Source organism: Carassius carassius, chromosome 1 (genome assembly GCF_963082965.1).
Source record: "Carassius carassius chromosome 1, fCarCar2.1, whole genome shotgun sequence".
Taxonomy (NCBI): Eukaryota; Metazoa; Chordata; class Actinopteri; order Cypriniformes; family Cyprinidae; genus Carassius; species Carassius carassius.
Window position 1 is genome coordinate 35,439,504 of NC_081755.1, and position 12,667 is coordinate 35,452,170.

The 12,667-nt window shown below is 43.7% G+C and overlaps 1 protein-coding gene across 9 annotated transcripts in view; it reads right to left on the reverse strand.

The window, feature by feature from the left end:
* The window catches only part of LOC132148031 (caskin-1-like), a 115,574-nt gene that overhangs the window by 84,763 nt on the left and 18,144 nt on the right, over window positions 1-12,667 (reverse strand). For 3 of the 9 annotated variants that reach the window (XM_059557133.1, XM_059557130.1, XM_059557128.1), the window contains exon 1: window positions 473-1,222. The exons of 5 other annotated variants lie outside the window; for them this stretch is intronic. In XM_059557133.1, the coding sequence (XP_059413116.1) occupies window positions 473-566 (94 nt within the window). In that variant the 5' untranslated portion in view covers window positions 567-1,222. Of the gene's footprint in view, window positions 1-472; window positions 1,224-12,667 lie in introns of those variants that run through there. One more of the 9 variants, XM_059557136.1, reaches the window with a different exon arrangement.

A 12,667-nucleotide genomic window follows, 5' to 3' on the forward strand; every position in this document is an offset into this window, starting at 1 on the left:
AGTGAATAACTGGGGGGGGGGGGGGGGGGGGGATTCAGAATTATTCAAAATTCACTGATAAACGTGAATTCAAGCAGATGTGATGCTCATCAGGATCGGATGTGTTCCATAATCACATTGGGAACCTCTCTCCTGCTGAAAAGACCAGCTCAGTCAAGTAATGAATTTCCTTACTGGTCTGGACCACCGAAACCAAGACGTGCACCAAAATGACTGACCTTGATGGTTAAGCTAGTTAAGAAACTTGATGAGGACATCAGCACCCAAAACACAACATATTTTGCTATCTCCAAACTGCTTGGGTGACATCTAAACAGCTCTTGCCATAATTAAAGGTAAGTGTTTGCCTTCTCATCTGAAAGTGATCCAACTACTCACGATCTCTCTTGCCACTATCAGCCATAACAACATGGCAAGCAATAACGTACATTTTTATTATTATTTTTTTTTTTTTAAATCAAGCAAAACCTACTTGCTTTCCCAGGTTTGGGCCTCTGCAGGATCTTCTGCACCGTCATCAGGTCCTCAGTCTTCACCGCTTGCAGTAATTCCTGATCTTTTCCCATCGTTATTTATTTTACACCCAAAGCATCCTCTGAATGTGTGTAGTGTTGCCCGGAGAGCTCCTCTGCGGATCCTCCCTCTTGCGATGGAGCTGCAGGGCGCGATGATGATGATGCACAGTGGCGGAAGGGAGCTGGAATACTATAGAGCTGGTGCAGCTGGATCCTGCGAATCACAGATGCTCGTGTTCCGGTGTCTAGAGGGGAATTTAAGCACCACGGTGACGGACTTGCGATTAATGTATCGATGATGGATCGGATTTTCAGTCGGTGTAGCGATGGCCAAAACTGAACAGTCTATTCTAGAAAGTCATCATCAGATAATTCAGCTCCAGTCACGTTTTGTTGGCGTGAGCGGATCTGATGCGATGCAGTCGAAAATGCAAAATCATTGATTATTTAAAATTCCCAAGAGCGGGTTTTCCTGGGATCCGTGAGGCGGTGCTGGAGGCGCATCAGTCGGCGGTGCCATCGCTCCGTAGGTCTCGCACCGTTTTTTTCTGTGCTGCCATGGGTCTTCGCAAGGAGCGTGCAATGTGCATTTCCCCAGCCTCGGATTGGGTGGACATTGCTGTGGTAAATGGCTCCGTTTCATCCAGAGGGCGGTCCCAAATTGTAGGAACTCCCCCCTATTCCACTGCTGACAACCACATGCGTGTATGCACTGCTGTACGTATCACAACACATGCTGATGAAATCTACCTTGTCCTCAAGCTCTGGGGCGTGTCTAGAGCATTTTCACTGGGGGGGGGGGGGCATGCTGGGGCACTGCCTCCATATGGGGTGGCCGCCAGTGACCAAAAAAAAAAAAAAAGCTAAATACTACAGTATATTAGCCTACGTAAATCCTATTGATTTTATTATTTTTTTAACTTGTTACTTGTAAACAAATTCAGTAATAAAGCACATTTTTGATTAATGTATTTTTTGTCATCCCTGTATATATCCATTAAGTTACATTTGAGAATAAATTATTGTTTTCTTTTTTTCTTTAAAAGAAACTCCCTATATCTTTACTTCTTTTCATGGCTTGGCACAGCTCTCTTCCCTGCCTTCAATCTCAATCTCAAAAAAAAAAAAAAAAAAATCTAATTGTGAATGAAATGCACAGAATGCATCCATGTCATTTCACGTGTAAATGACTAAGTTAGGAATGACAATTTGACTGAATTTGAATTTGATTATTTGATCTGACTTACTCTCATGCATTAACAAGTAACGTGTCACCAGACAATTATTATTATGGAACATTCTGTGCATATTGTCATTTGGTGCAATCTTGCTATGTGGTCACTGTCACAAAATAAACTTATACAAAATATGCAAATCACCATGACTGTTTATTGTTTGATAGCGCCCAGCGTATTTTACTTTAATTGTGTGTTATTAAGAGTTGACTGAATTCGATTGAAATCAACCAACGCGAGCAGAGCCTGACGGGGTAAAAACATTGATCTGAGGAAACCATACAAACATAAACCATACATAAAGGTTACCTACCATCTCTTTTTTTGGTGTCTTGTGATGTGTCGTTCTTGAACTAGGGAAGAACCAGTCGTCTCTCGACGGCGACATAACTTTGAATTTTTTTTTTTTTTACAGTGGATTCTAATCTTCAAAAATTACCTTGTTGTATGATTTATGTCTTTTGAGTTCACCCTTCAGATTATACTATAGAACTGTAGTGTTACTTGTTTAGGATTCAAAATGTTATTTGCTTTTAATTTATGTCACTATGTCCTTTTTTTAGCAAGCATCTTATACATATATTAGACCAATTTGTCAAGTCTGCCTAGGAAAAGCAATTATTATACCAGCAAACTCAAAATTGGATTAAAAATTAAACTAGGCTATAAATACTTGGATTATTATATTATTATATAGCCTATTGTTTATTTACTGATAGACATTTAAAAATACAAATTAATCAATATTTTATTTATAACAAGGTTTTATTTATTTATAAAATAATAACACACCACAGATTCTGAAGAAACAGTAACAAAAACAGTGACAGAAATGTGAGAAATAGCGTATGGGGCTGTCACGTGATTAAGGAATGATCTGAACCTCCTGAAGACTTGTCAGACAAGAGGTGAGTTAATCACAGACTGAAGACCCAGGTAAATAATTAATTAATCTTTTCTGTATCTTTATAGCATTTTAGTTTTGTGTTGTTTGTAGTGTGATCAACGTTTACGTAAGAACTGTGTTGGGGAAGTAACACGTAACATTTTAATTACATTTTGCTAAAATGAACGAAATGACTCGAAAAAGATTTGTTCATTTTGCTGAATGCGACTCAAAAGTCAGAGTCGGTAAAATGATCCGACTAGTGTCGACTTCCCACACTTGATAAAGTAAAAGTCCAAGTCCGCGACGAGCGTTGTTTGACGACGCTGCACTTCTTTGAATCGCGAACTTCAGTAGAGTCTATAAAATGATTGGCCATAAAATGAACCAATCACAAGACATCTTATAGGGGGGGCACCTAGGGTGGCCAATCGAATTTCAGGGGGGGGGGGCGGTGCCCCCCCTGACCACCACGTAGACCCGCCCCTGCTCTAGCTGGCACTAGAAACTTTGTAACGATCTTGTTTTGTAAATTACATGACGTGCCATAAGTGGATTACACCAGGGCAAAAACATAACTCTGAGCACTATATGGAACCCGTTTAACTTAGTCTTTGAGACGAACTAGTAAGATATAAGTAGTTTTATGCTACAAGTAATTATTTTGAATTTATAAATAATCCAGTAGTCACTAGTAGCCTGTAATGAAGATCTATAGAACTTACATTTAAATGAGAGAAAGCCAGAACTTGTTTAGTTTGGAGGTCCTAACGCTTCTGAACTGTAAAATTTAGGTGAGCTGACTCCTTTTTGTAAACCTGTGGTCAAAAATCTAGGGGTATTATTTGAAAATACCCTCATATTCGATAAACACATAAATGCAGTCATTAAATCTATTATTATTATTTTGTGACGCTAACAATGGAGGACAGGAGGCAGATGCAAGTAAAGGTAGTTTATTGACAGAAGTATGATGGATGAATGCTGGTGAGTGACGCAGGAACCACGATGGCAGCACAGACAGGTGGGTAGGTGGTTGGAGTGCGTTGGTAGCGATGGCGGTGATGGTAGATCGGTGATCGGCGGTGATAATCCGTGAATGACTGTGAATATCCGATGAAGACTGAAGCAGGACACAGAGCAAAGACAGGAACACAGGAGCACGAACAGACATCGACACGAGGACCTCAAACAACGATCTGACAAACAGGAGACGAAAGACAGGGCGTTAAATAGGCGGTGGAATGAGATGCACCTGCCGCTGATCAGGCGATCAGTGGCAACACCCACAAGAACCAATCAACATGACATAACATGACTACAGCTGGAGACGGTGCATTCGCGAACCGTGACAGTACCCCTCCTCCTAAGGACGCCTCCTGGCGTCCCCAGAATCTCTTACCTGTCGATTGTAATCATCGATAAGGGAGTGATCCAGGATGTCCCTAGCAGGTACCCAACTTCTCTCCTCCGGACCGTAACCCTCCCAGTCCACCAAGTACTGAAATCCGCGTCCCCTCCTTCTAGAGTCCAGAATACGATTTACCAAATAGGTGGTCTCCCCATCTACGAGACGCGGCGGGGGAGGGACCGGGGTAGGCGGATTAATGGGAGAATGAAATACGGGCTTGATTTTGGACACATGAAAAGCGGGATGAATTCTCCTGTACGTAGGAGGGAGTTTAAGGCAGACTGCCACCGGACTAATGATCTTGGTGACAGTAAACGGGCCAATAAATTTGGGAGCCAACTTATTAGATACGGACCGGAGAGGAATATTTTTGTTTGAAAGCCACACCTTTTGACCCACGACGTATACGGGAGGCCTAGACCGGTGGCGATCGGCCTTGGCCTTGGTGCGCGCCCCCACTTGGAGTAGAGTCTCACGGGCTCTGGTCCAAGTGCGGTGGCACCTCTGGACGAAGGCGTGAGCGGAGGGGACCGCAACTTCGGATTCCATACTAGGAAAAATAGGTGGCTGGTAACCTACACTACACTCAAAAGGAGATAGGCCCGTAGCTGATACTGGTAAGGTATTGTGGGCGTACTCCACCATAGACAATTGTTGGCTCCAGGAGGAAGGATTCTTGGAGACCAAACATCGCAACACCCTTTCCAAATCTTGGTTGGCTCTCTCGGTTTGACCATTGCTCTGGGGGTGAAACCCTGAGGACAGACTTACAGTCGCTCCCAGTAGTCTACAGAATTCTTGCCAAAATTTAGCCACAAATTGGGGTCCCCTGTCGGAAACCACATCTATCGGGAGGCCATGTAAACGAAAGATGTGGTCTACGACAGTCAACGCTGTCTCCTTGGCTGAAGGTAATTTGGGCAAGGGAATAAAGTGGGCTGCCTTCGAGAACCGGTCCACCACGGTTAAAACTACCGTGTTGCCCTGGGAGGGCGGGAGGGCGGTAATAAAATCTAGAGCGATGTGGGACCAAGGTCTCGAAGGAACCGGCAGCGGTTGGAGTAACCCATCAGGGGGCCGATTGGAAGTCTTACCAGTGGCACAAACCGAGCAAGCCAAAACAAAACTGTGAATGTCGCGAGCCATAAGTGGCCACCAGAATCGTTGCTTGACTAAAAATCTAGTACGGTTAACCCCTGGATGGCAAGCTACATTCGAGCAATGTCCCCACTGGATAACGTTGGACCTTAATCCCTCCGGCACAAATAAACGGTTCGGTGGACACCCGGGCGGAGGCGTTACCCCTTCTAAGGCCGTTCTGACCTTCGATTCGATCTCCCATGTGAGAGTGGAGACCACTAATGTCTCAGGAAAAATACACTCGGGAGTGGACGGGCGTTCGGAATGGTCAAAAATACGCGACAAAGAATCGGGTTTGATATTCTTGGAACCCGGGCGGTACGAGATAGTAAAGTCAAAACTTCCGAAAAAAAGTGCCCACCGAGCCTGCCTGGAGTTCAACCTCTTGGCGGTGCTAATGTACTCTAAATTCTTGTGGTCAGTCCATACTATAAAGGGAACCCCCGATCCCTCTAACCAGTGACGCCATTCCTCCAATGCCATCTTGACTGCCAACAATTCTCGGTTACCAATATCGGAATTTCGTTCTGCCAGAGATAAACGATATGAGAAATACGCGCAAGGGTGGACCTTGTCGTCTAAGGGAGAACGTTGCGATAACACCGCTCCTACCCCCACCTCTGATGCGTCGACCTCCACCACGAACTGACGTGTAGGGTCAGGGGTAATCAGAATAGGGGCTGAAATGAAACGGCTCTTCAGTTTAGCGAACACAGCCTGAGCTGTGTCCGACCACCTGAACGCAGTTCTGGCGGAGGTCAAGGCGGTCAGAGGTGCGGCTAGTTGGCTGAAGTTGAGAATAAAACGCCGGTAGAAGTTAGCGAACCCCAGAAACCTCTGTAGGGCCTTACGGGAATCTGGGCTTGGCCATTCTACCACAGCCTTAACCTTCTCGGGATCCATGCGTATTCCCTCAGTCGACACGATATACCCCAAAAATGGAATTGACTGTGCATGAAATTCGCATTTCTCCGCCTTGACAAAAAGCCCATTCTCTAGCAACCTCTGAAGCACTCGTTGGACGTGCTGCACATGTTCCTGGAGAGAAGAGGAAAAAATCAATATGTCGTCCAGGTAGACATAAATGAACTGATCGATCATATCTCGCAGCACGTCGTTGACGAGTGCCTGGAAGACCGCTGGGGAGTTGGAGAGCCCAAAGGGCATAACCAAGTATTCAAAGTGCCCTCTGGGGGTGTTAAAAGCGGTCTTCCATTCATCCCCCTCCCTGATCCGAACCAAATGATACGCATTGCGTAAGTCCAGTTTTGTGAAAATTGACGCTCCCTGCAACCTCTCGAAGGCCGAAGACATCAACGGCAAAGGATAAGTATTCTTTACCGTGATGTTGTTCAGTCCCCGGTAATCAATACAAGGTCGCAGAGATCCGTCCTTCTTTCCCACAAAAAAGAACCCCGCCCCCGCAGGAGAAGAGGAAGGGCGGATGAATTTGGAAGCTAGAGAATCAGAAATATATTTCTCCATAGCCTCCCTCTCTGGAACAGAAAGTGAATAGAGTTTGCCCTTAGGCGGAGACTTACCTGATAGTAAATCTATGGCACAGTCGTAAGGACGATGCGGAGGAAGAGAAGCAGCCCGAGACTTACTGAACACTTCCTTCAGATGGAGGTACTCAGCGGGCACGTTAGACAAATCCACCGCCTCCTCCTGCAACACAGACACAGACACAGACGGACAGGCAGACACTAGACAAGACTCATGACACCTTTTACACCAAGACAAAACGGAGTTAGAGAGCCAGTCAATGCTAGGGTTGTGGAGGAGGAGCCAAGGGTGTCCGAGGACAATGGGTGCCAGGGGAGAGTCAAGGATGTGAAAAGAGATGGTTTCGGAGTGATTGCCAGAGGTGATGAGTGTAATGTCTTCAGTGATGTATGATATGGTGGGAAGTTGCTGACCAGTGAGGGCGTGAACCGTGATGTGGTGCGGAAGAGGTCTGAGGGGGATGTGGAGCTTGTGGGCTAATGTGCTGTCCATGAAGTTACCTTCTGCCCCGGAATCCAGTAGTGCCTGACAGTGATGTGTCTGTGCTGACCACCGCAGCCATACCGGGAGGAGCGTGGAAGATGATGGTGATGATGATGATGATGATGAGGTCTTCTCGGCGGAGATCCCACCCGATAGTAGCCTCATACGTACTACTGGGCCTGGCCTTTTACCGGACAGGCGTGGGCTTGATGTCCGGCTCCCCCGCAGTAAAGGCAAAGGCCCAGGGACCTCCGCCTCTCCTTCTCCTCCCGGGAAAGCCGAGCTTGCCCTACCTGCATGGGCTCGTGATCGTAGACGGGGCTGGCCACGTCCCCGCCGCTGAACCGCACGTCTGCCGGTCCCCTGGATGGGGTGTTGAGTAGCCCCCTCCTCTCCATCCGTGCCAGACGTGCGTCGACCCGAAGGGCCAGCTCAATGAGTCCATTGAACGACGGGGGAAGGTCCAGGGCGTAGATCTCCCTCTGGACGCGGTCAGCCAGCCCATGCAGGAACATGTCCCACTGCGCCTCCTCGTTCCAATGGCACTCCGCCGCCAGGGTCCGGAACTCGATGGAGTAGTCCGAGACGGATCTCTCGTGCTGGCGCAACTCCGCCAGCCTCCTGGCCGCCTCCCGTCCTGCGGCGGCCCGATCAAAGACCCGTCTCATCTCGGCGGAGAGGGCCTGGAACGAGGCGCAGCATGGGTCCTGGTTCTCCCACACAGCTGTTCCCCACAATGCCGCCCTCCCAGAGAGCAGGGTCAGGACGAACGCCACCTTGGCCCTCTCAGTGGCGAACGTTCTAGGCTGGAGGGCAAAATGCATATCACAACGGTTAAGGAAAGCTCTACAATAATCGGGTTCACCTGAGTAAGCCTCCGGAATCGGGAGGCGTGGTTCCGGCTGGGAGGGGGCCTCCGATGGTGCTGGTGGAACAGGCGGTGTGAGTGGCGCAGTGGGAGCTCGTAATAGCTGGAACTGTTGGGTGAGCTCGGACACCTGCGTCACTAAAGCCTGAACCGCGCGACCAGTGTCGTTAAGAGTCCGCTCCTGGGAGTCCATCCTCCGAACACTGGCGCTGAGGAAAGCTTCGAGAGAGGAGGGTTGATTACTCGCTGCCTCCATGTTGGTCAGATCGTTCTGTGACGCTAACAATGGAGGACAGGAGGCAGATGCAAGTAAAGGTAGTTTATTGACAGAAGTATGATGGATGAATGCTGGTGAGTGACGCAGGAACCACGATGGCAGCACAGACAGGTGGGTAGGTGGTTGGAGTGCGTTGGTAGCGATGGCGGTGATGGTAGATCGGTGATCGGCGGTGATAATCCGTGAATGACTGTGAATATCCGATGAAGACTGAAGCAGGACACAGAGCAAAGACAGGAACACAGGAGCACGAACAGACATCGACACGAGGACCTCAAACAACGATCTGACAAACAGGAGACGAAAGACAGGGCGTTAAATAGGCGGTGGAATGAGATGCACCTGCCGCTGATCAGGCGATCAGTGGCAACACCCACAAGAACCAATCAACATGACATAACATGACTACAGCTGGAGACGGTGCATTCGCGAACCGTGACATATTTTGTATTATTATTGCAATTCATTACATGTGGGTGTTTGTCAAATAACTCTAAATTGTTTGCAATCACAACAGAATGCTGCTGTCTTTTGACAGGGACTCGCTAGTGGGATATTATTTCTCCTATTCTGTCCTCTCTAGACTGGTTACAGGATTGACCTTAAGCTCCTAGTTTTTATAGAAGTCTTTGAATGGGTTAGCCCCCTTTTACTTGTCCTAACTCCTACAAGTACACAAACCTGCTAGGTCTATCTTCTGACTAGTGGTGGGCATAGATTAATTTTTTTAGATTAATCTCACTGTGATCTTGAAATTAATCTAGATTAAAATGGTTTATTCGAATTCTGCCGAAGGCATTCAGAATATGTGTGTTACCCAAATAAAATTGACAGACAGTAAGTCTTTGAGAAGGGGTTTATCAAGCTAGGTGGTGCATCAGAGAAGGGGCTCATCTCCTGTTTCCAAAATGCATCACAAAGTGCTTGAAAAAGCTGTAAACTAATTCCACATTGCACAAGGTGCAAACAACCTTACGCCTGTTTCACACATACTCTGTCTGCAGTGCGTATGCATTGCATATTTTTTTACGCACCCATGTTAACAGATTCCAGTTGCATTCCAGGAGCGTTGCGTCTGCAGCAGTGCAGCGATCGTTTACGTACCGAGTAGCGAACTGCAAACGTGTCCTGTGTGAAAGCACATCGAGAAAGCACACGGACTGCATACGCACTGCAGACGGAGTATGTGTGAAACAGGCGTGAGCAGGGCCGTAGCTGGGGTCAGCGGGGACCTGGTGAAGGTTGTACCAGTGGGCCCTGAAATTGTTTAATTTGTATGTTCGTTTATTTTTATTTATTTGTGCTATTTACACAATGTTTAAGTTTTTTTCAAGTTTGTAGGTGTCAAGGTACAGAAACCAAATAATTAAATGTAAAATAGCACTGGATAGTCTTCAATGTAAAAATTAAATATACAATCAAACCTACATTTATTCAGACACCTTCAACATTTCTCACATTATTACAGTTTTGCTATATATATCCAAAATTATATCTGGTGCCTGAATAATTTTTGGTTTGACTGTTAAAACTACAAATGAATTCAGTCAAGAGCAGTGAGTGATTTTCATTAACATTACAGCAGCCATCAGCTATATTAGGCGCGGTCACTTTAAGAGACGATGAACGCATCTAATATAATACACATCCCATTTTTTTCCTCAACTGTTTACTTTCACTTAAGAAATAACTGACAGTTTTTTCGAGCATAATTTCCAAGGTGGATATTTTGACATATTTTGTATGTATTTGTCGGCACAAGAGCAAAAGTAAGCAAATTCGATTTTGAAGTGTTTTGAGATGCCTTTCTCTGCGTGAGCCCTGAACACCAGAACACCGCGAGTAGCCTACTGAATTGGGATCTTTCACATCTTTTTGTTTGTTCAAACTGCGATTTGTATTTGTTCGTTCAGGTGCAGGAGGGTCTTCGAGGAGAACTTTAATGTTTAAATCGACAAGCGGTAAGGCTTAAAACACGTGAAAAAGATAAGCTTTCGTGACTATGCGCAGCAGTGGCCCGTCAACTGTCCTGAGCATCTTTTTAGGCTGGCCTCAGTCAGTCGGTTATATAAAATATCAAGGTGAAAGTCATCATAGCTTGCTTAGTATAGACCCAGCTCCCAACCCAACTTTGAGAATAGATTAACGGCGTTATTTTTTATCGCCCGATGAGAGTCTCACGTTAACGCAGCACGTTAACGCCGATAACGGCCCACCACTACTTCTGACCAATATATTTAAATTGTTCAGAGGACAAGGTACAAGCGAAGGGGTGATGATCGGGCCTTTGCGATGGTGGCTCCAAAAAGATGGAACAGTCTTTCTTCCCACATTAGAGTTGCTCCTACTCTAAAGATTTTTAAAAAGACGTCTGAAGGCTCATTTTTTTATGTTTAGCTTTTGAGACTGCAGTGTGTTGAGGCAATGGTTTCCACTTGTATTGTCTTTGACGTTTTATCTGGTACAGCCTACTGCTGTTTTCTGTTTGTGGAATCATTTTTATTATTGTAAAGCTCTTTGGTCAACGTTTTGTTGCAAATTGTCACTAACAAATATTAACAAAATGTCACTATAAAATAGCCATTTACTAGTTGGCATAACGCACATAAATCACATAAGAAATGTTACTAACAACAACTGATAGTTGTTAGTGATTAGTTTATAGTCTCTTCTGGATTAAGTATCTGAGTTATGAGCAATTTAGTTAATAATAAAATATAAACATTTATTTGACATTATAGGATTAATCACTTGATTAATGTAATAAAACAAACAACAAAAAAATAGTACCATAAAATACATACTAGTTAGTCTAAATTAATTTAGCCAATTTATCTCCATGGATATTGGAAAGTAAATTTCCAAGAGTAAGATTAAGCATTTCAGACTTGCACTGTCTACTATGTTATGATTAATATATTTTTTTTGGGGGGGGGGGGGGGGGGGGGGGTCTGCTTTTCTTAGAAGTTAAAAAGATCATAATATAACACTTGCGGGTTTGTTTTTCTTACCTCTCAAATCCAGCAAATGCTGTCAGTTCTTCAGTGTGAAGGAGCCTGAATTCTTTGATTCTTTGAATACTTTGATTTGTAATCAAAGTAGTGTACAAAAATGGCTGCATGAAGCCTACAAAACAAAACTGTTCCCTGAATGCCTGCATAGTTATTGTCTTAACTACATGGGGTTTCTTTCAGAGTCTTATATCCAAGTCAAAGCACAGAGACCCTGTTTCAGAGCAGAATCCAGTCATGACTGTCGTGTTGTATTCACAGCTACCTAACACTAAATTTACCACCTCAGAAAAAAAAAAATTGAGATTTTTTTTTTAAATATCTTATTTTTTGTTTCACGAAATCAAAAGTCATATATGTGATGTGGGAGTAAATGTTGACAATTGAACTATCCCTTTGTCATTTTACAGTATAAAAACACTTTAAATTTCAAATGATGACATACTAATGACTAATTTGCCCTAATCATCACCATCATTAATACATGCACATCCTTCACCCAGACATTACTGACCCTGTGCAACATTTTTTTTTTTTTTTTTTTTTTTTTTTTTTTTTTTTTTTTTTTTTTTTTTGTTGTTGATTTTTTTTTTTTTTTTTTTTTTTTTTTTTTTTTTATTGAAATACAATAATAACAAAACATATTACATACAAGAGTACACATAACCATACATGTCCATATATGTCAGGGGTAGAGAATAAAAAAAAATAAAAAATAACAATAAAAATAAAATAAAAAAAAAAATAAAAAAATTAGAAAGGCTTTTTACAAAAAAAGCTTGTACTTGTCAAACAGCTGTGTAGTTTTCATAGCTTTCAGGTTTTTACTTTTGGATATAGTTTCTAAATATATCTTAACATCAATTTTAAAATGTTCAAAATTTGGTATCTTTCCACTCCATTTGACCTTATGAATATAGTAACGGGAAATTATAACAATTAAATCAAATATAAACAAAAGATTTTTATCACCCTCAAATGAAAAACATCTTAACATAACATCAATTTCTTCAAAGTTAACAAGAATCCTAACTTTACTTTGCAAGTAATTACTAAGTTCCTTCCAAAACATTTGGGTCTTGGGACACTCCCAAAATAAATGCTTAATAGTCTCAGGGGTAATTTTACAAAAAGCACAAATAAACCCTGTGCAACATATTGTACAACATCTGACTGTGATCCAGCGCCATCCAGTGTTACATAATAGAAAATCAGTTATAAGAAGCCATATGACATTTGCAGACCTCTAGTGTCTACTGCGCCCATTACATTATTATTATTTTTTTTCAGAGAAAGCAGTGAATGGGTGGAGACAGGCCTCTTGTTGCTACCACC